Genomic DNA, 22,417 nt, shown 5'->3' with positions numbered 1-22,417 from the left:
GTGAGATCAGCTTTATATTCCCTGGGGCCAGATTTTTCATCCTCAAGCTCTGGTCTTCTGTGGCTTCTGAAAGATTTGCATTTTGTTATACTCTCAGGGCCTGCACTGAGATGGAACTGAACTGTCAGAACTAAATATGATCAGAGTAGAATTAGATCATCAGTGAGACTGGGGATAAAGCCAGCCAGTCAACCAGTACTAGCCCTGAGTCTTTTGACCGACTTCCTGAGCTCTCTCTTCTCTTTGTATTAAAAAAAAAAAAAAAAAAAAAAAAAAAAAAAAAGTACATTTCATTTGTAATTCTGCCTCCTATTTACAAATCTGCAAGGTAGCCTGTTTGGATTGTCAGACTAAGCTCAGTGGGTAAGAGGGGTGACTTCTGGTTTTACCCTCATTTCTTTTACACAAAGGAGCAGTGTCAATTCAGAAAACTGAACTAAAACCAATGAATAATATTCTATCTGCTGCCCTAGAACTTCACCTATCATTGGCTTAGGACATTGGGACTCCCCAACACTGGACACAAGTGAAATGACCACGTGTCAAGGATATTATAATGAGGACTGAGAAGAAGGATTAGAGGAAAAGGCTTCAAGGTCCTTTCTACTTCTCAGAAGTCTAAGTGTGTTTAGGGAGAATGTGTGTCAGTGGAGGTACATGGAGATAAAATGAGATCCCAGTATCAGTAAAATTCTCTGCTTTTGTATACCACTTTCTCAAGCTGGAACCTTTATTTTGATAAAAAGAATTAAGCTTTTAAATTCTGAAGAATCATGATTAAGTGGATACTATAATCTGAGATTAAGGTATCCATGCCAAGGGAATCCCTGGCACATTGGCCAGGGTAGCTATAAACCAGATACCACTATCCACCTAGCAACAGCTGCCCAAATGTGAAGCAGAGAGAGCTTTAAGGGCTAGCATCAGATGCTTATCTTCTATCTTTCTTGGGCCCTGAGCTTCTCAGTTGATGTACCATCTCTGGGTCTAGATTGCAGGGTATGTGAGCCAGCCCATGGTGGATGTGTCAATCCTTCAGAGGTCCCTGGCCATTCTGGAGAGCATGGTCTTGAACAGCCAGAGTCTGTACCAGAAGATAGCCGAGGAAATCACCGTGGGACAGCTCATCTCACACCTCCAGGTGTGAGTAAAAGACCCTACACCTCCCTCCCTTCACTTGTATGTCTTCTTCTCTCCTCTTATTTTAAGTCTTCCAATCCTACTCTGCTTTGCTTATATTCCAAGCTGCTGGTTGGCTTCTACATTCATTCGTCACCTCTTCCACACTCCTGCCAGAATTTCTCCCATCATTCAGACCTGATCATGTCATGCTCCTGCCTAACATCCTCTGTAACTCTCTCTGCCCCTTAGGTTAAAATGAAGATTTTCCCAGTCTTCCCATACTACCCTGGTACCAGGCAAAATTAGATGCTTTCTCCCACATGGGCCCAACAGTCTCTGTTTGTACCTATGATAATTGTATAAAATACTGGATTTTTATTATCTGTTGCCCATTTTGAACATAGAGCCCCCTGGAAACAGACCAATCATTGTATCCCCTGTTTTGATTTAAGTAGAGGCTCAATTAGTACTTGTTGAATGAATGCTCACTGAATTGATGATGCGCTGTGGGTGATTTGTAAGAAGTATCACACAGGGCGTGAGTTTGGAATATCAGTTCAAATCCAGGCTCTTGTGCCTACTAGGTCACTGCCATCAGCAAGTAACCTAGTCTCTTCTGGCCTCAGTTTCTTCATCTCTAGAATAGGTTAATCATCTTCACCTCTCACCCTGTGAAGATCAAAGGAGATTTTTAAAAGGTCCAGCATAGTGGCCAGTATGGGTTAGGTATTCAGTAAATTCAGGGACTTTTTTCCTTTGTTTGTTAAGACTCTTATCACATCCTAAAACATTTTACCAGGTAATGAGACTATATGACAAATGAACCCATTGGAGTAATGTTTCTCCCATCTCCGTTGTTTTTACTTCACTTCCAACCAACCTACACCGTGTAAGGAAGCTGGACTTTGCAAAACAGCGGTGGCACTCCTGTTGATTCTCTTCTGACTGTTGCTCACTTCTGTCTTTTTGGACATTGTCAGAATGTTGCCAGAATCCCCCACCAGTTCAAGGGGAAGTCATAGCTCCCAGATTTGGGAGTTTATAGTGGCCCTGTCTTCACTCAGCTATGCTCCCAACTTGTTTCTCCCCACTAATCCAAGTAAACAGAAAGCACAATTATTTCTTTGCAACTCTGATTTCTCCTTGTCACTTTTAAGGAATTTTCAGCCTCAGCTTTCTTTGCTTTTCTTTTTTGAGACAGGCTCTCACTCTGTCGCCCAGGCTGGAGCACAGTGGCATGATCATAACTCACTGCAGGCTCAGGCGATCCTCCCCATCTCAGCCTCCCGAGTAGCTGGAATCACAGGCACACTCCACCACACCTGGCTAGTTTTTTTTTTTTTTTTCATTTTTGTAGAGACAAGGTCTTGCCGTGTTGTCCAGACTGGTCTCAAACTGTTAGGCTCAAGCAGTCCTCCCACCCCAGCTTCCTGAGTAGCTGGGACTACAGGTGTGAGCCACCATGCCTGGTCTAGCCTCAGCTTTCATACCCAGTGAGCCACCAAGGTTGATTAAGGTGAGAGGGACATTATAAACTCCAGATAGAGAATTCTGATCTTCCTGTAACCTCACATCTACCTCACTGTTTTTTTTTGTCTCTGAATTCAAGTGGCCCCAGTTGCCTCCCGAGGGATGATAGGGGAACATGGCGTTTCATAGGGGCCAATCATGAATACTTTCAGCCCACAGCTGTCATCAGAATTTATATTTCGGCTGAGGAACACTTAGTGCCCTCTGTTAGACTCCCTGGGTACCATGTGACTAACCAGGAAGCCTGTCAGACCCTCTGGAAAGACAGCCACAGAATGCACCCAAGACATGGCAGGTGGAAATGTCAAGTACCAGGATTGTAAGATTCCAGAGAATGATTGTAGTTATTTTGTTTGTTCATAATAAAATAAGTTTATAGTCAAAGACTTTAAAAATACAGAAAAACCCAAAAAGTAAATTCTTTGCCTGTTATCTCACCTCCAGACATACCCACTGTTAAACATTAAATTGAATGTCCCTTCAGTATTTTTATGCATATTTTTAACAAAATCAGGATCTCATTATATATACTATGTGGACCTTGATTTTTTTTAGCTGAATAATATATCTTGAACATTTCTCCATGTCAAAGATTTTTCTGAAAGGGTAATTCTAAGTCTTTTTTGCAACCTAGACACCTTTGAAAATCTGGTAACAAGTATGTACTCTCACCAGTTTGGAAAAAATACCACTTAGTTAGCAAACTACATAGAACAATTTCTGTATCATTCCTGGGGTTCACAAACACTCTAAGCCTATCCCTGAATCCCAGGTTGAGAATCTTGACCCTAAAACATGACTTTTAATAACTACTTAAGATTCTCATATGTATAAACAGTTAGCTAATGTGATCATTTGGATTACTTCCCATTGTTTTTTAAGTAGTACTTTAATGAAACGCCTTATCAGTAAATCTTGCACAGCTCTCTGATTACTGTCCTAGGATAAATTCCTATTAGTGAAATTGCTGGGTCAAGAGCATGGTCACTTTGCTTATAATCTATGAGTGATTGTTTTAAACCATCTCTAAGCATCATCTTGCTGTTCAGTCTTCTAATCTCCCTCTGCCTTCTTTCTCCATTGACACAGCTCCAATCAGGAGATTCAGACCTACGCCATTGCACTGATCAATGCACTTTTTCTGAAGGCTCCTGAGGACAAGAGACAGGTCTGTGGCTGCCTTTTCATATATTTCATCTGGGCTTTTCTGAGAGAATTCTCACCCCATATACTCCTTGCTGTGCAGAAAGCACAAATCCAGCCATTTTCCCAAGAGTCCTTCTTCCTAGCCATCTGGTCTGGAGCCCAGCAGGGTGGCTTTGCTAAGGAAGACCCAGGAAAGAACTATGAGGGGAAACCAGCTGGGTCTTAAATGAGAGCAGGGCCCTTCAAACTTTTTCCTCTAAAGGGCCAGAGAATAAATATGTTTGACTTTATGGGCCATATGGTCTATGTGATAGCTACTCAACCTTGCCATTGTAGCCAAAAGCAGCCTCAGCCAGTAGGTAAATGAATGGGTATGGCTGTCTTCCAATAAAATCTTATTTACAAAAACAGGCAACAAGCCTAATATGGCCATAGTTTGCCAACTCTTGGGTTACAGGATCAAGAATAAGGAAGAGGAGACCCTGTGGGTAAAGGGATCCAATATGAATGGGACTTTGCACTAAGTTTTATGTTTAAAGGTTCTCTGGATGCAGATTCTAAACATCTTCCTTCCCCTGTTCATTGACTGACATTATGCAGATAGCTCTGCCTCTGTGAACTTTAGTTTCCTCACCTGTCACATGGGAGCAACAACGTCTGCCTTGTTTACCTCACAAGGATGTCTGAGGAAAAACAAGATCCCTGTTTCACAAGTGAGGAAACTAAGAATCAGCTGGGTGGTGGAACAAGCACTGACCTAAGAGTGGAGGGGCCTGGGACCAAGTATTCTCCCTGCTGCTGGCTGGGCAAGTGTTTGTAACTTCTTTGGGTCTCGGTTTCTCTTTCCGTAAAATGAAAGGGCCAGTTTAAATGATCTCTGACAGCCCTGCCAACACTAACATTCTAGATTTCACTGAGAAAAGCCCAAGTGGTGTTAAAAGTAAGACGTTTTCGTTTTCTGACAATCTCATGGGCTCAGTAAGATGAAATCCAAGTGGGATCATGTATGTACCCAGCTCTTGGTAGATTCTAGAGGGAAGACCAGAAGCATCTGTGGTTCTGTCTGTCCTTGTCTTTCTTGGATGGCTTGGCTCTGTTAATCTGCCTTCCCGGTCCTTGTTTGAATGTAAGCTGAAAGCTCATTCTGTCTGCTTCTCTCTGTGCTTTTGCTTTCTGCCGGCAGGACAAGCACCTTAATCCTCTAGACCTGCCTGTCACTGTAAGTAGCACCGCCATGTGGAAAGGGCCCCAGCTCTTCCAGGTGGGGAAGTCAAAGCTAGGCAAGAAGCTCATAGTCTGATCTAGATGTTCAGGGCATGCCAAGACCCAGGGAAAGGTTGTGTGCCGTGAATCTCCTTTGTCAGGACACTTAGGGAAGTACTGCAGATTAGAGTCACAGAAAGGATTAAGGGGGTACCTGCCCCAGGGAGTGTGGTCCCAGCCTTCCTTTATAACTTGCCTTTGCATGGGTCTGTGGTTCAACTAGGGAAGACCAGACTTAGAAACAGCTTGCGACTTTGATCTAGACAATATCATGGATGCGTCATACCTTCTTTCTTGCTTTAGTGGAAGAGAAAAGGTATCCATGCCCTTTTTGGACTCTTACTAGACCGTAGGAATCTGAAAAGGTTTAGACAATCGACAAAAGGGAATTTGGATGCTCATTTCTTCGTTATAGGGAGCTTTAGAGAGGTCAGCTTTGCGAGGAGATGAAAGGGGATAAATGCCTCCCCCTGACACCACAGAGAAGCTTTCGGTCTAAGACCTTTATATTCTAGCTGCAGACCACTGTCAATTACCCACTTTGTGAGTTATCCACAGCAAGATTTAATCTCAGTCGACTTCCTATAGTTACCAAAGAAGTTCCTAGGCCACTGTCCTCCTCTGCTAGCCAGTATGTATTCAGTGAATGCAAAGTAAAATTTAATGTTCCTGGCAGCATCAGCCATTTGGAATATGGCTAGAAATCCAGAAGTATGAGAGATGGGCCTTTCAGCTCTGAGAAAAATGACACAGAGCTCACAGATACTACTCCATAGGAGAGATGTGACAGCTCCCTCAGGCCCACTGATTTAGGATTCTCTATAAAATTAAATGAAAGCAGCAGTTTAGAAAATGAAGTCATAGTAATTAACATTAGTAAGAAGTGACGGTAGACACTGGAAGGAGGAGACAAGAATTATGAAAAGCTGCCAGAAAAATTAAAGGCATTGTAATCTGGGACCATTTTGTTTATGGGAAAATAGCTTCACGTCTCAATAGCTCCTCAGGGTATCACTGTATCACAAATACAATACAGAATAATCACTGATGTTCTTTTTGATGAAGCTGACTCCTTAGCAGTGATTAAATTATCACTGTAGTCACTTCAGAAATAAAGATATATATATATATAATATATATATCTAAATGAATAAATAAAGCATGACTATCAAAATCTGGATCAAATCTGGATCAAATATTATAAAAAAGGTGAGCCTGTTATAAAAAATTACCCAAAACACTGGACCTATTGTTCTCTAAGCCAGTTAGAACTGAATCCTAGACTACTTACTGTTGTAGAGTGTCCAGGCCCCAGCCGTCTGCTGTAGGGTGGGAGGGGGTTGCTGGACCAAAGCTCTTCCAAAGTTTGGAGTCAGTGCTTCACTAGAGTTCCTTCTAGCCTTAGCGGTGGGGTCTGCCTGGCACGATGCATGTGGCTTGGAAACCATCACGCTGCTGTGTGTCCACGTGCAATGTCCTTGTGACACAAGTGTCTCATCTTCAAGCAGTCCACATCTCTCTTTGAAGACAGTGCAGTTGATTGTGCCATTAGAAAAGGAAATCCTATTTGAATTAATTTGCACTCACAGAAATAGGGAATGTTTCAGAGTGTGAAATACATTTGATGGTCAGTGGATTTTCGTTTATTCACCCACTTTTCATTTGGGAGGAAAAAAATTTAAGAAAGCCAAAAAGGCTCAGAATTATGACATCACCTTCCTCTCGAAGTAGTCACAGGTGTGTGCCTGCCACCCTGCCTTATATTTGCTTATTTTCCTCCATAGGATATGGCCAATGCATTTGCACAGAAGCATCTCCGGTCTATAATCCTGAATGTGAGTTCCTGGAACATGGTGTATTTTGCTACTATTTTGTTACTATTAATTGCAATTATTACTGTTACTGTTATTATATTATTATTGAAATTATTAATGAGTGAGGAGGACACACAGAGGAACCTTATCAATAAGAAATACCTCTCGAACCGAAGAGCTTTTTCCTGTGATCCTCTGTGAGCAGAGTTGGCTCTAGGCGGCCATCTCACCAGCAATTGCAGTGACTCCAGAGAGGGACCAAGGCCAGCTCTACTGTTTGTTGCCCTGCAACTCCAGAATTTTTGTCCAGAGGGAATATGTTAAAATAGGCACAAACAGGGAAAATAACTCATCCAGCTGACACTGATTAAAAACCTGAATTGTGTAGGGCACTGACAGGACTAAGTAAACAAATGTATTTGCTCTCAAAGACCTTCTGGCCCGATAGGAAAAAATGGTGATCATAGTGCGGTGTGATCCCGGTCTGAGGTCTAGGAAAGGATGGAGGAGGAGCAGTGAGTTCTGCCTTGAAGAAGAGTGTTTCCGGAAACTTTTAGAGGAATGTCTTCAGGTGAGCCTTGGAGGATGAGTAGGCAGACCGGGAATAACAGGAATTTCAGCCAGAGGGTAGCCAGAACCCAGAAGGAGTGTGTGATTAGGCACACAGCAAGGAGCAAGTGGGTGAGGAGGCTAGAGAGGTAGCAAGGACCAGATCAGGAAAGGTTCGTCTCATTCCTAAGGACAGCTGAGGGCATTTAATTAGGCTGGTGAAATAACCAGACCAGATTTGCATTTTAGAAAGAGCACATGAAAGACTTGTATTTGCTAAGGGGTGCCTGAGGGAGGAGAGCAGAGCAGGAGTTGGCAGGGGGATCTGGAAAGAAGTGTAAATCCCTGTTACCACCTGTGGGGTGGAGTAGGGCCGATGTTGGGAGGTGAGGCTGGTGGGAGTGGAGGAGGAGAGCCAAGGATCTGAATTAAAAGGAGGCAACTTTGGCCAGGTGCAGTGGCTCACACCTGTAATCCCAGCACTTTGGGAGGCCGAGGCAGGTGGATTGCCTGAGGTCAGGAGTTCAAGACCAGCCTGACCAACATGGTGAAACCTCATCTCTACTAAAAATACAAAAATTAGCTGGGCATGGTGGCAGGTGCCTGTAATCCCAGCTACTCAGGAGGCTAAGGCAGGAGAATCGCTTGAACCCGGGAGATGGAGGTTGCAGTGAGCCGAGACGGGGCCCTTATGCTCTAGCCTGGGAAATGAGCGAAACTCCATCTCAAAAAACAAGTAGGCAACTTTATCAATTGTCAGAAACAAGGGAAACCTGGGAGACCACAGTGAAGGAAATAAAATGAAACATTAGAAGTCAAGTGTAAGACTTAAGCTAAACATGGACTTTGGAGTCTGCCATTTTCCAATCTTTGATCTTGAGCATTTCACGTAACTTCTCTGGACTTCAGTTTGCTCATCTGGATATGAGGACTAAGTGAGGTAATGTACATACCATGCCTAGCAGGGTGTCTGGCACTCAGTAAGCACTCTGCTCATATTGGCAGAACAGGATGCAGAGGTGATAGGATTGAAGAAGTAAGCTCTGAGCACTTGTGAAGCTGAGCAGTCAGCTGCTCTAAACATGCAGAGTCTGCCAGACTTCACCTTGCAGAACCAGCTTCTCCCTGCTGGCTGCTTCCCTGGTCACACCCAGCTACCAACCTGGCAGGAGGGGCCCCAAGCCCACAGGAGTACACAGGTTCCCACACATTCCTGTCTACACTCCTCAGCAGCTGTCCTGGTCACCCTCTTCTGCATGTGTAGGGATGAGAGTGCCCTTCTGAGGGAAATTTAATTATATTTGAGACTTACTGTTTAATCGTGTTAGAAGTTCATTTCTGGACAAACTCTGAACAAGTAAAGATTTCACTATAGAAGGCAGTTCAGCATCAGGACTCAGGACTTAAGTGGCCTGGCAGGAAATGGCTAATGCGTGGTCTAATGCATGGTCACTGCAGTCCAGGGACTTCACTGAGTAAAGCCAGAGAACTAAGACACTGAGATACTTGACAGTCAAGTGAGACTTCAAGTAAAACCTCAAACTGTCACTCATCAGACTGGAGCTGTACTTCTTTAAGCCATTGGCGTTAGGATAATTAATTACCTTCCTGCTCTGATGTTTCTTAAGTTTGAGAAAGAGGATTAAAGAGAATGAAAATCAGAATCACATTAACTTCCACCTCTATTCAAAGCTGTTTTATAAATTAGGGAGAAAAGTGAAGAGAGAGGAATAGGATAGACAGGGAGACAGAGGGAACAGCAGAGAAGAAAAGCCTCAGAGTGAGGCAAAGGAAGAGGTATGGAGGGGAAAAGAAGTGGCGATGGCAGTGAAGAACCCCTGGCCATAAAAGAAACTGGGGGGAGTGGGAAGGAAGGGAAGTTACGGGGCAGGGGGCACAGAGCAGAGAACAAGAGAGTAAGGCTGGGGAGATGAAAGAAACAATGAGACTTAGCTAAGAAGAGCGATCTCACGCTTAAGAGACAGAGGGCGTGCCTGTGACAGGGCGGGAGCTAGAGGACTGGACATGGTCACTGATTCAGAGGGAGGGAGGGATGCAGGCAGAGGCCTAACTCCAGCATGTTAGCACATGCTATGGAAGTGCTGTCCACAGTGGTGGCCACTAGTCATGTGTGGTACTTTAAATAAGTCTGTTGTGACTGAGGACCTAATTTGTAATTTTAATTTCATTTTAATTTAAATATCCATATGTGCTCATGGCTGCTGTATTAGGAAGTGTAGATCTAGAGAAACAGCTAGAAAAAGGAGAGACCACTGGAGTCACAGTAGGGGAAGAGGTCTAGAGCAGGACCATCCAGTGGACATAGAACCCAAACCATGCACATGATTTTAAACGTTTTAGTAGCAGCATGAAAAAGGAATAGGGAAATTCAGTTCAATAATATATTTTATTGAACCCATGATATCCAAAACGTTACCATTTCAACAACTAATAAATGTGAAATATTACTAATAAGACATTTTTTTCCTACTAAGGCTTCAAGATCTGGTATGCATTTATACTCATAGCACCTCTCAATTTGGCCTAACCACATTTCATGGGCCTGGTGGCTACCAAACTGGACCTCACAGGTCTAAAGAGATTGATCTAGAGTCAGAGCAAACTCTAGGGAGAGCTGATCCAAAGTTAGAGGGAGCTTTAAAAAGATACTGAGTCAGATACCTGCCTAAAGTCAGAGCGCTCCAGAGCATTGCTATTCAGTAGAACTCTGTTAATGGAAGTGTTCCACATCTGAATTGCTGTAGCCGCAGCCACGGTGACTACTGAGCACTTAAGATGTGGCTGGTGCAACTAAGGAGCCAAATTTTCAACTTACATTTGTTTTAACTGATTTAAATGCAAATAGCTGCATATGGCTAGTGGCTGCTATACTGGACAGCACAGCCCTAAAGACAGAGCTACTGAGTAGGGAAATTGAAGGACATAGTGGTGGTACATGTGGGAAATGGGGGAGAATCTCATTTGGGCAAGAAAGAACCAAGAGGGACAGGATTCAGGATGGTGGGTGAGACGGGGAGTGAGAAATACAAGGGAGCAAGAAGGGAAGCATGATATTGTGGGAGTGAGAACAGGATGGTGAGAGACAGGAACATAATCAAGGGTTGATCAGCTAGGACAGACAGAGGGAGACACAGCATGCGAAAGAAAGACAGAGACAGAACATGAGACAGGACCAGGGGACCTAAAGTGGGGGGTGGGCATCAGAGGGACAAAGGAGGAGGTGATGAACCCTTAGGGGAACGTGGGGGCACAGAGACAGTGGGGAGGGAGAGTCAGGAGGGAGAGGGACATGGTGTGGGCGGCACAGGGAGCAGGGACAGAGTGATAGGAGAGAGGAGAGGACAAGCGAGACGAAGGAAGGAACGAAGGAGAGAGGGCTGTGGGAGAGAGCTGGTGGGAGAGTGAACTGTTCCTCCTTTGTGTAGCTATCTCAGTATCATTGAAAGAAAATGGCCTTTCCCAAAGCCTCTCTGCTTGGTGAAGCCATCCAAAGCATTTTATTTTTCTAAGGGAAAAACAACTCTGCCACCATGCACACCATCTATTGTTTTGCTTTTAGTAGGCCTGTGAAGTGCCTGATTGGAGGAAGGTCCAGCCGCCAATGTTCTGTATCATAGCCTCCCCCATTTCTGGTGTGGCTGGGTATAGCCCCTGCCTTCACTCTACTTCCCCTGCCCAGGGGAATGCAGAGGAAGGGATGGTGCCTTTCAGACCTGCAGTGAGTCATCTCTGCCTGAACCAAGCCCATTCATGCTCCTATCACCTTCTAGAATATTAAGTCCTCATGTGTCAGAGGAAAGTTCTGTTCCCTTCCCAGCATTCATTCCTTTTCCTTAGCATGGATGTGACCCTTCATTAAAAGAGATCAGTTCAGTCCCCTACTCCCTGCCTGTGCTTTTTCTAGCATGTGATCCGAGGGAACCGCCCCATCAAAACTGAGATGGCCCATCAGCTGTATGTCCTTCAAGTCCTAACCTTTAACCTTCTGGAAGAAAGGATGATGACCAAGATGGACCCCAATGACCAGGTAGGTGCTAAGTGGGGCAGCTGTTTTCTCATGGCTGTGGTGCAGTCCAGCCTTAGTCTGTGTGCCAGGCACTGTGCTTGGTCTTTGTCTGCAGAAGTAGTTTGCATCTGCCCTAGAAAATCTAGCATGATCTGTACCATGAGCCAAGCCCATTTCTGTCCCGCTGTGGTAGAGGTGATGCCTCCTAAGGGACTGATTGGGGCCAGAGTTTGGCCCGGAAAAGCCTGACCCACTGTTTCTTTTCCTTGCTCCTTTGGTTAGCTGATTTACCTGCTGACTGTCTGTTTCGCCTCACAGGCTCAAAGAGACATCATATTTGAACTGAGGAGGATTGCATTTGACGCAGAGTCTGATCCTAGCAATGTCCCTGGGAGTGGGACAGAAAAACGCAAAGCCATGTACACCAAGGACTACAAAATGCTGGGATTTACTGTAAGAACCTCAGAGCATAGACGGTGGTAGGCCCTCCCCCTGATGGGAAGTCAATGGTGCCACCCAGCCAGAGCCCTGACAAGCAACCCCATGGTGACCCTGGAATAGATGACAGTTAGGAAGCTGGTGGGACTTTAACGTTTGCTTTGTTTTGTTGATGGTGAGTCTGTGAGTTTGTGTGCAAAGTTTGGCCCTATGAAACGAATCCATCTGTAGGGGGGTTGGGGTCAGCTAGAGTGGGTAGAGAGGGGACCTGTCCTCCTACCCAAACTGCTAGGTTCTTTGCAAAGCTAGTGTGAATATTTTGTGATAGAGTAAGGGCTTGAGGATGGAGTTAACTGGAAGAAGTATTTCTTGCATACCTACTCGGTGTGCAGCATCATGCGAAGTAGGTTCTAGGATGCGTGGTGAGGCGGCCACCATCCAGCAACCAAGAGATCACAGTTCAGTGGTGGTGATGGCTGTGAAAAGAGCTAGGACAGAGGTGGGTGTTAAATGGTAGCAGCATCAAGAGGAGAGGCGAGAGGGCATCCCCTCAGGTCCCTGCACACAGGGAGACTACTACATCTCAAATTGTGTGTCTTTATTTCTCTAGAACCACATCAATCCAGCCATGGACTTTACCCAGACTCCTCCTGGAATGCTGGCCTTGGACAACATGCTGTACTTGGCTAAAGTCCACCAGGACACCTACATCCGGGTAAAGGCAGGGGAGCTGGCCTCAGTCCTGGTGCCACATCTCCTGCCTTCCTCCCTCATCTCCCTAATCCTCCCTTTCCCTTCCCCTGACAGATTGTCTTGGAGAACAGCAGCCGGGAAGACAAACATGAATGCCCCTTTGGCCGCAGTGCCATTGAGCTCACCAAAATGCTCTGTGAAATCCTGCAGGTTGGGGAACTACGTAAGTCTCTACAGCTCCCTCTTCTTCAGTCATTCCTTGTCATCAAGAGCTCAGTGAGACTGGAAATTATCATAAACAGTTAAATGTCAGTGGGGCCGGGCATGGTGGTTCACACCTGTAATCTCAGCACTCTGGGAGGCTGAGGCAGGAGGATCACTTGAGCCCAGGAGTCCAAAACCAGCCTGGGCAACATAGTGAGACCCCCGTCTCTAAAAAAAAAAAAAAAAAAAATCAAAAAATTAGCCAGCTGGTAGTGCATGCCTCTAGTCCCAACTACTCGGGAAACTGAGGCAGGAGGATCGCTTGTGTCAGGAGGTCAAGGCTATAGTGAGCATAGTCGTGCTACTGCATTCCAGCCTGGGTGACAGAGTGAGACTCTATCTAAAAAAAAAAAAAAAAAAATGTCAGTGGGACTAGACAACCTTAGGTGGGTTTTTAATTTTGTTTTTTTGTTTTAAATCACTGCATCAGCTGATAATTCCATCTTATCCTTGTTTCTGGGAATCATGGTTGTTGCTCTGTTTGAGCTGGCAATTTGAATCATATTCCAAAGCTACCCCAAGCCTGTAGGTGAGGGCTGGCTGAGTCTGTAACAGGGTAGAGGGAGGGCAAGAAAATGCACCCTGGAGAAGAAAGCTAAGGAAGTGAGAAACGCCCATCCCACACTCCCCATTAGCTGGGCTCCTTGGTGTGCTGTTGTTCCTCGGGACTTTGGTGCAAAGTTTCCGGACGTGAGCTCCCAGGTCCTTGTGGACAGAGGCTTCATCTTCTCCCTGTTTTTTCACTTCCACAGCAAATGAAGGACGCAACGACTACCACCCGATGTTCTTTACCCATGACCGAGCCTTTGAAGAGCTCTTTGGAATCTGCATCCAGCTGTTGAACAAGACCTGGAAGGAGATGAGGGCAACAGCAGAGGACTTCAACAAGGTCAGTGTCTCCAGGCTGCTCTGAGGCCCACGGGAGGAGACCATCACACGACAACCTCTGACAGCTGGCTGGCACCTGGAGAATCCCTGAGCTGGAAAAGCAGCTTGGTCTGCAGAGCTGAGTCATAAGACTGAGGCACTGGAGAGTTCAGCCCCATCTGCTTGTTGCTCCCTCTGTGATCTTGAGCTTGTCTTCCACTTGGTGCCTTAGGCCCTCATTTGTCCATTGAAGTTAGCACCTGTCCCTCCGGTCCTCCATAGAGGTCAGGAGGATAAGCACAGAAGACTCACTGTGGTTTATTGAGTGCTTACTCTGCAGGCACTGCTGTAGTTTTGTGAACTGGGAATGTTAGCAGAGAGAAGAGTGGACACCCTGGGTACTTAATCGATTGTTATCCCTCGGTGCTTTCAGTTCCCACTCTATGCAGAGCACTGTTGTGCCAGGCCCTCAAAAGCTGATCATTTAGGGGTTGAGTGTTTTGAAGTTGATCATCTCATTATAAAAAATGTGGAAAGTATAAAGAATAAAAAATTACCTGTATTCACACCATCCAGTGACAAACATTTTTGTTTTCCTCTAGTCTTTTTTTTGCCTACGGGTTTTTCCTTCATTACTGAGATCATACGGCACATGCAGTGTGGTATCCTGTTGTTTTCTTTAACAGTTGTTTTAAGGGGACCAGTGCATTTTTAAAAATCACCACAGCGTGCCAGGCACTGTGTCTGCCTTTCATGTGGCGTTTCATATTCTTTTTTTTTTTTTTCCAAGACCTAGTTTCACTCTTGTCACCCAGGCTGGAGTGCAGTGGCACTATCTCGGCTCACTGCAATCTCCACCTTCAAGGTTCAAGTGATCCTCCTACCTCAGCCTCCCGAGTAGCTGGGACTATAGGCGTGAGCCACCACACTTGGCTAATTTTTGTATTTTTAGTAGAGACGTGGTTTCAACATGTTGGCCAGGCTGGTCTCAAACTCCTGACCTCAGGTGATTTGCCTACCTCTGCCTCCCAAAGTGCTGGGATTACAGGCATGAGCTACTGCAACCAGCTAGTATCTCATATTCTTTATGACAACACCTATCAGGAGATGTGTCTTCCTTTCTCTTGGTTTAGAAATGAGTAGATCACACCTGAGGATGTTAAGTGACTTGCTGAAGGGACAGAGTCAAGATGCGAACCCATTTCTTTCTGACTACAAAAATCCATGCTCATTTCCCCACACCATTGACCAACTGAAATATATGGGAAATAAAGCATCTATCGGTGTCAGTCATGTGACCTGAATAACCTTAGATGGTTATTCATTCTTAGATGAAGGTACACCTATTTCACCCAGCAGATGTCTGTAGTGCCTGCCCTGCTTAAGACCCTGGGGTAGGAAAGAGCCTTGGTGCTCCATAATAGGCCTGTCCATTTCTCAAGAATAATGGTGTGAGTTGGCTGGGTTCTTCTCCTCTTAGGTTATGCAGGTCGTCCGAGAGCAAATCACTCGAGCTTTGCCCTCCAAACCCAACTCTTTGGATCAGTTCAAGAGCAAACTGCGTAGCCTGAGTTACTCGGAGATTCTACGACTGCGCCAGTCTGAGAGGATGAGTCAGGATGACTTCCAGTCCCCACCAATTGTGTAAGCTCCATCTCAGGGGAGGCTGGCGGGGGAGGTGGCTGCCAGCTCTGCTTTCCTTCCAGACCTCCACTGTCCCCATGACCTTCCGCTCACTCCAGTGTGTGTCTGCCCCAGGGAGCTGAGGGAGAAGATCCAGCCCGAGATCCTTGAGCTGATCAAGCAACAGCGCCTGAACCGGCTCTGTGAGGGCAGCAGCTTCCGAAAGATTGGGAACCGCCGAAGGCAAGGTGAGAGGAGACGGGGCAATCCTTGCTGCCAGAAAGAGCCTGCCTGGATGGCCCCTTTTGTGCCCAGGCCTTTCCCAGTACTGTTGTTGCTCACCTGTTTGGTTTCCCTTGTGTTCCAGAACGGTTCTGGTACTGCCGGTTGGCACTGAACCACAAGGTCCTTCACTATGGTGACTTGGATGACAACCCACAAGGGGAGGTGACATTCGAATCCCTGCAAGAGAAAAGTAGGTTCACTTCTCTGTTGATGCGTCATGGTCAGTGGACTTGTCAGGAGACAGGAGTTCTAGTACGGGCTGTTTCTAGCTGATCATCTGGGCTTGTACCTGTCACCTTTCTGGACCTGTTTCCTTATCTGTCAGCGATCGCCTCTACCTGGCCTACTCGGTGGGGTGGTTTGGAGAAATAATGAGTTCACAGGTGTGAATGTGTTGTGTAAAGGGTGGTACATGACTAAGTCAAAAGGCAGCAGTTAAGAGGAGAAGCTGTGAAGCCAGACTGCCCACATTCAAATCCTGGCTTTGCTCCTAATTAACTTGAATCATAATTAATTGCAAGTTAGTTCTCCCCTCTGCCTTGGTTTCTTCTCCTGTAAAGTGGGAATAATAGCCACACTTTCCTCCTAAGAGGATTGCATGAGTAATGTATGCAAAGCACTTAGAAGAGTGGTTGGCCGGTAGTCAGCATAACTGTTAGCAGCTGCCACTGCTGTTGGCGATGATAGCATCATCACTGCCATTACTGTGAAGCGGGGAAGAGGGGAGTCACCAAGGTCCCATTCCTTGGGGATATAAATCTAAGAACCCTGAAGTGACCCTCAGTTAGCTTTGACACAGCCTCACTGGGCCATGGTCTACAAGAAGGAGGGAACGGTACAAGGCCACCCTCCCCACCACCCTCACTGAGCTCATACAGCAGCCCTTGGAGTTTGGGGCTGAGGCTTCCTGTGCATCTGCCCCAGTACCTCCATTCCAGTACTGATGCAGGCACTGACCAGCTTGCAGCATGAACTTCCAGAGACTAACTCCCATCATTTATCAGTTCCTGTTGCAGACATTAAGGCCATTGTCACTGGGAAAGATTGTCCCCACATGAAAGAGAAAAGTGCTCTGAAACAGAACAAGGTGAGTGGAGAGGCCAGTTTGAGTAGCTAGCCCAATGATACTTGGAGAGTGCCATTGGTGATGTTTTTTTCCAGGTGCATTCTTACCGTCTTCCCCTCTCTATTCCTGAATGTTTTATTAAGAATTTTGAACATACACAAAAATAGATGGAACCTCTGTATATGCATCACCCAGGCTCAGCAACCATGGCCAATTCTGCCCATCCACTTGTTTCTCTCCTTTATCACTTTGAAGAAAGTCCAAGTATCACACTGTTTCATCTGTAAATATTTAGTGTACATCATATAGTATATAATATTACCACCAGTCCATTAGCACACATAACAGGAAATGAAAGTAGTTATTTCAGATCAAATATTCCACTGATGTTGACTTTCTACCAATTGTCTTATAAATGTCATAATTTCTCTACAGATATATAAATCTTTATATGCATACACACACACACACACCCCCATCTTGTTTAAACCAGAATCTAAGACTGGTCTTTTAAGTTTCTTAATTCCTAAGTTCCCCCCACCCCCCACCATCTTTTCCTTTGCAGTTTATTAGTTGAAGAACCAGATCGCTTGTTTGGTAGTTTCCTAGCATCTGAATTTTGCTGATTGTTTCCCCATGGTACAGTTTAACTTGTTCCTCTGTCCCAGATCTGTAAATCAGCAGAGGGATCTAGAGGTTTGATCCAGTTCAGGTTTAACTTTTTTTCTGGCCAGTGTCATCAGTGGTATTATGTTCTATCAAGAGGCACATAATGTCTGGTGGTCTCTCCTTTTGTGATATTAGCAGACTGTTGAAGCTCAGTGCCTCATTCCATTAGTCAACTAAGGTTTGCAAACTCATGATATTTTGATGCAGTCACTGCTTTTCATTTATGAGCTGAACCACGAAACTTGCCCTTATCTACTATTGGTTTCCCAGTGGTACAGTTTATATAGGAAACAAGAATAAATGCTGATTCTTCTTTTATGTACTTACTTTCAAAATAATGAGTTAGTTCCCTGGTATCATGCAACAGTGACCAATTTTGTGTGTGTATGTTTTGTTTTGTTTTTTAATTGTTAAGACATGCCTATGCCAAATACATCATGATAGAAGTTGTTAGTCATCTTGGTAATTAAAAACTTTTAGGATAACTTACAGTCATGGATTGTGACCTTCCAGGGTTCTGAGTGTTGAAAATGACTTTTTTCCAATCTTAAAAATATCACAACATCTTTGAGGTGACTTGGGCAGGGAGTGGGTAAGTTAAGGTTGATTTATGCTGGGCCTAATCTCCAGCCACACTTGTGGCTGCCTAGGAGCATTGATGACATTCATTTGAATCAGCATGTTTGGTGATGATGCCGAGTCACTAGGACTTTGGCCAAGATCTTGATGTGCAGACCCCAGGCTGTTCCATCGCTCTAATTTAAACACTTTCTCCTTCAGGAGGTGTTGGAATTGGCCTTCTCCATCCTGTATGACCCTGATGAGACCTTAAACTTCATTGCACCTAATAAATATGAGGTGAGCAGTGTGGTGCTGCCTTGGACAACAGAACCATTTCTGTAACTCTTTCGTTGGTGCCAGGAATGAACAGATCAGGAACGTCCCCTGTGGTGGGTGGCTGCAGTGTATCATGAAGGCTGTAGAATGCCAAGGATCTGTCACACTCTGGATTGTTTATCCGTGAGCTGGGCTCTCCACATTACTCTTCAGCAGCAGCCGTAGGTTGTCATTACAAAGACAAGGTCAACTAGGAATGACTCATTTACTTGGGACTAGGAAAATTCTCCCCTTTTCAGTTTCTCTGTGGTCAACTACCCAAGAGAACTTGACAGATCCTTCCTCCTAGGGGCTCCTGGTCACATGTTGTAGTGGATCCAGTGTGGACTTTGAAGCCAGATGGAATTGGTCCTTCTGACAAGGGCCCTGTAGTTCCATCTGCAGCACTGGAAGATACTAGATATTAAATGAGTGATTGCATTTGAGACCCTACGTGCCGGGTGAGCTCTGAGAGCCATCACTGGGAATTAGAAGTAGGGCTTCTGAAAGAGGAGACACTTGGGCAGGGCCTGAGCTGCTGCTAGTGGAATTTTATTGGGAGGACATGAAGAACAAGCAAGTGGGGAACCAGGCGAGCAACGGTGTGGAAAAAGGAAAATGGCAGCAGAGGAAGCAGAAAGAGTTAGGGAGCAGTGGGATCAGAAGGCTTCCTGGTTACCCCCTCTTAGCATGAGACCCACCAGTTCATTTCTTTAGTATTTACTCTTTAATATGTATTGACTTGATTGATTTTAATTTACTTTTTTTTTGGTGGCAGGGGAAACAAAATTGAGATCCTACAATGACTCCTGTTTGTGTCTTGCTTCTTTTCACCTAATACATATTTCCCTTCTCTCGCTTCTGATTTTGGGGTAACTTCAGGTAGATGATGCCCCAGGACTCAGATCTCATTTTGCTGTATTCATTCATTGCATTTTTAGGTTCTATTTCATATTATTATAAGGAGTTGTAATATAAAACCCCTTATAAAAACCAGATATCTTGAGAAAGTGAAGGATCACCTCCCGATTTATCTTTGCTATCATTCCAAATCAGTTTTGCCTATACTGATTAGTTCCAAAAGGAACTGTTGTGAGCCCCATCAGAATAGAGACCTTGGCAGGATCTCCTGCTGTCCGGGGGTCACGATGTGACATTTTGCAACTTGCTCCCCACAGTACTGCATCTGGATTGATGGCCTCAGTGCCCTTCTGGGGAAGGACATGTCCAGCGAGCTGACCAAGAGTGACCTGGACACCCTGCTGAGCATGGAGATGAAGCTGCGGCTCCTGGACCTGGAGAACATCCAGATTCCTGAAGCCCCACCCCCCATCCCCAAGGAGCCCAGCAGCTATGACTTTGTCTATCACTATGGCTGAGCCTGGAGCCAGAAACGACGGTACCCAGGAGAAGGGATTTTGGGCCCAGGAGAAACGCTTAAAGTCTGGTGCCTTGTCTTTTGCTTGTACAGAATCTGTAGTGATTTTGGTGGCCAGTAAACGCCAGCCATTTCTCAAACCCACCTCGGACCACCCAGAGTTTCCTCTTGGTCCCCGTCTACTAAGAGTCATGAAGGCAGGGTGCTCTGCCCACTCCATCACCATGAAGCCTGGGATTGGGCCACGAGGAACAAACAGCAGATGCCCTTGCCTTCCAGTCCAAGAAATTGCTTCTTGAAATGGATTTAACAACAGCCACTCACCTTTTCCTCCTGAACCTGCTCTCTGATCAGCTGGATCCCCACGTGAGCAAGAGCTGGCCCAAGAAAGGCTGCCTGCAGAGGACAGGTGTGCTGGGTGTGTTGAGAGCCTTGGAGTGACTGCCTGTATCTCAGATTTGAGTACAGGCCTGGGGCCTTTGCTTTTGTCTTTTTTGATGAGGGCTCACTCCAGCTTCATATGGTGCCAAGATGTTGCTGCTTCTGAGGTTGGCTCTAACATCTCTGGTCTTTAGAGCCACCAGATCTCTCTGGCCCATACAGATATCAGAGCAGACGGAAATTTCTCCCTACAAGCGCTCAGTCTCATCCTGGCAAGTCAAAGACCTCCAGGCCAAGTCCTGCCCTCTTAAGTCTCCAGGAACGCTGCAGGGAAAACCCAGCTGAGGCCTGGGCCTAGACTGTGGTTAGGTCACTAGATTCTACCCCACTCCCCCCACATTAACACCTTTTCCTTCCTCAGAGAGAAATCTCCCACCTAACCTGAATTGTAGCCCCCTCCAGTTTGCTTTCCTTTGGCCTTCCAGACCCCAGGAAGTTTGCCTTTCCTTCTTAGAGCTGTGGTTTCTGCCATTGGCCATGATTTCAGGGAGCTGACTGAGGCCGGCTGAGGCCACACCTGTGCCAGTGGGGCTTCCCTGGTGCTGAAGCACTTGTAAACCACACATACAGCCTCTCTCCCTGGACATACGTTAGCACATTGGCATTCAGTATTGGTGGCCTGGCATGGTAGGTACTACCCAATGAAGAGTGTACCATATATTTTCATTACTATAGGCCATACTTATACAGACATGTATATATATTTATATAAGATCTACCTATCTTAGGATGGAACCTTGGGGAAAAATAAAATTGAGGGGAAGTAAAAAGTATGTAATGCTTCCAGTTGTGAGCCAAGATTGTAACCAGAGAGCAGCCAGGAGCTTCCTGTCAGTAACCATGTTTTCAATAAATACTCTTTCATGTACAAACTGTGGTTCCTGTTAACAGCTGTTTGTCTGTACGTGCCCCCTGCCCAGTGGTGAAGATTTCACCTTGACAAGACTTGATCTCAGTGTGTCCAGGAGACTCTGGAGAGCTCCAGCTGGAGCCCTTAGTCACCTTCCAAGAGTCCCTTCCTCCTCATCATTCGCTCCTCCCACACATACACACAGACACACACCTGCTGGTTAACAGTGTTCACAGATTGCTGCACTGGGACAAAGCGTTTTCTGCTCAACCCTGCCGGGTACAGCAGGGTAAGGCATACTGTACACCCCCATGAACACATCCTCCCTCTTCTCCCTGCCAGGGACACAGCCAGGGAACAGCTCGAGTACTTGTGCCTTACAAAGAAGACACGGTCTTTACCCTGTGTGTTGCCTGTGCTTAGTGCCCAGCCTTCCAGCTGGTGTTTTAGGCTGTTGCTCCAAACCTTGGCCTTGGTAGCTGGGAGACTTGAATGAGGGTGGTGATGAAAATAGATACTTTCTCTTGTCCCTAAGAGAGAAGGGTGTGAGGACAAGCTATTTCAAAAGGCATAGAAAGTGTATGCAATACAAGCCTTGAGGACTGAATAAAGCCAAGACCTTGGGCAGTGATGGGTACCATTGTAGGTGCTTAGTAAGCACTGAATGAACTAATGCCTGCATGATGCCAGCTGGCGGCGGTGACAGCAGCAGTTTGCACAAAACACTTACACTCTGGCCTTGAGCCTTCTGTTCAGAGGGGCCAGGGATCCCAGCTGAGTCACTTGTAAGGATCCATGTTTGCAGCTGGTCTTGCTGCCGGAGAGCCCAGGAGGAGGCTAGAGGACGGCAAAAGGCACAAAACTGGGTCTGAATGTGCAACCCTAGCTTGCCCTGGCCCAGTGTTCTCCTTGACTGCAAATGCTGCCCTTTTAATCCATCCCGCAAGATGAAGAAAATATGAACTCCCTAGGCTGGCATTTTGGGGCCACTGCAACCTGCCTCTTCACTACTTTAACCACCACAGTTATAAACAACCTGAGCCCCAGGCACGGCTGGAGGCTTCTCACCATCTTTTAGGATTCTGCCATTTCCTCTATCTGGCATGCTCTCCCCCTACACAACCTATTGAAGTTGAGGTAATTCTTAGAAAGTTTCATACAGAAAATATTTCACAAATGTTTCGTATTACTTCTGGATCGCCTAAGTTTTAAGTTGTAACGACCCCAGCCGGCCTCAGCTCCCAGAAGAAAAAGCCCATGAGATACTTATCTTCGTGGTTCATTCCATGGTTGCCTAGCACTAGACTGGACATAAGAAAAACAATTTGTTCAGTAAAAGTAAACAAGTGACCATTTTTTGGATGCCCACTGTATGCAGAACACTAGCAGGTACCGGGGTTCCAAAGCAAGCCCCTGATTGAGCGCAGGAGAGACGCAATCACACTGCTGTGCTCTGAGCCCGAGGGACTCCGCGGAGGACAAAACTGCGCTGTACCCCGGAAGGACCCGACCACCT

General features: G+C 45.8%; 1 protein-coding gene and 1 long non-coding RNA gene across 8 annotated transcripts in view; one reads left to right on the top strand and one right to left on the bottom strand.

The window, feature by feature from the left end:
• Positions 1-20,923, top strand: part of ELMO2 (engulfment and cell motility 2) — a 41,286-nt gene extending 20,363 nt beyond the window's left edge. For 2 of the 5 annotated variants that reach the window (XM_010384177.2, XM_010384176.1), the window contains exons 8-21: positions 992-1,143; positions 3,742-3,820; positions 6,846-6,896; positions 11,350-11,472; positions 11,770-11,904; positions 12,500-12,604; positions 12,697-12,805; positions 13,599-13,735; positions 15,194-15,357; positions 15,472-15,584; positions 15,704-15,811; positions 16,626-16,708; positions 18,137-18,214; positions 19,411-20,923. In XM_010384177.2, coding sequence (XP_010382479.1) covers positions 992-1,143; positions 3,742-3,820; positions 6,846-6,896; positions 11,350-11,472; positions 11,770-11,904; positions 12,500-12,604; positions 12,697-12,805; positions 13,599-13,735; positions 15,194-15,357; positions 15,472-15,584; positions 15,704-15,811; positions 16,626-16,708; positions 18,137-18,214; positions 19,411-19,611 — 1,638 coding nt within the window. In that variant the 3' untranslated portion in view covers positions 19,612-20,923. The remainder of the gene's footprint in view (positions 1-991; positions 1,144-3,741; positions 3,821-6,845; positions 6,897-11,349; positions 11,473-11,769; positions 11,905-12,499; positions 12,605-12,696; positions 12,806-13,598; positions 13,736-15,193; positions 15,358-15,471; positions 15,585-15,703; positions 15,812-16,625; positions 16,709-18,136; positions 18,215-19,410) is intronic. The other 3 variants (XM_010384178.2, XM_010384179.2, XM_030915256.1) reach the window with 2 other exon arrangements.
• On the bottom strand, positions 1,137-22,415 carry LOC115892818. Of its 3 annotated transcripts, none has more exons than XR_004052735.1 (6): positions 21,632-22,415; positions 15,679-15,798; positions 12,768-12,864; positions 12,267-12,377; positions 6,353-6,624; positions 1,137-1,791 (listed from the first exon to the last, which is right to left on the bottom strand). It is a non-coding gene; the product is annotated as an uncharacterized LOC115892818 (long non-coding RNA). The 3 variants fall into 3 exon arrangements; XR_004052734.1 differs by having other exon boundaries at positions 6,353-6,580; XR_004052736.1 differs by lacking the exon at positions 12,768-12,864 and having other exon boundaries at positions 6,353-6,580.
• Positions 22,416-22,417: the final 2 nt, after the last annotated feature.

This window comes from Rhinopithecus roxellana, chromosome 13 (assembly GCF_007565055.1).
Source record: "Rhinopithecus roxellana isolate Shanxi Qingling chromosome 13, ASM756505v1, whole genome shotgun sequence".
Classification (NCBI taxonomy): Eukaryota; Metazoa; Chordata; class Mammalia; order Primates; family Cercopithecidae; genus Rhinopithecus; species Rhinopithecus roxellana.
The sequence above is the reverse complement of the archived record's forward strand: the minus strand, read 5'-3'. Positions and strand labels throughout refer to the sequence as shown.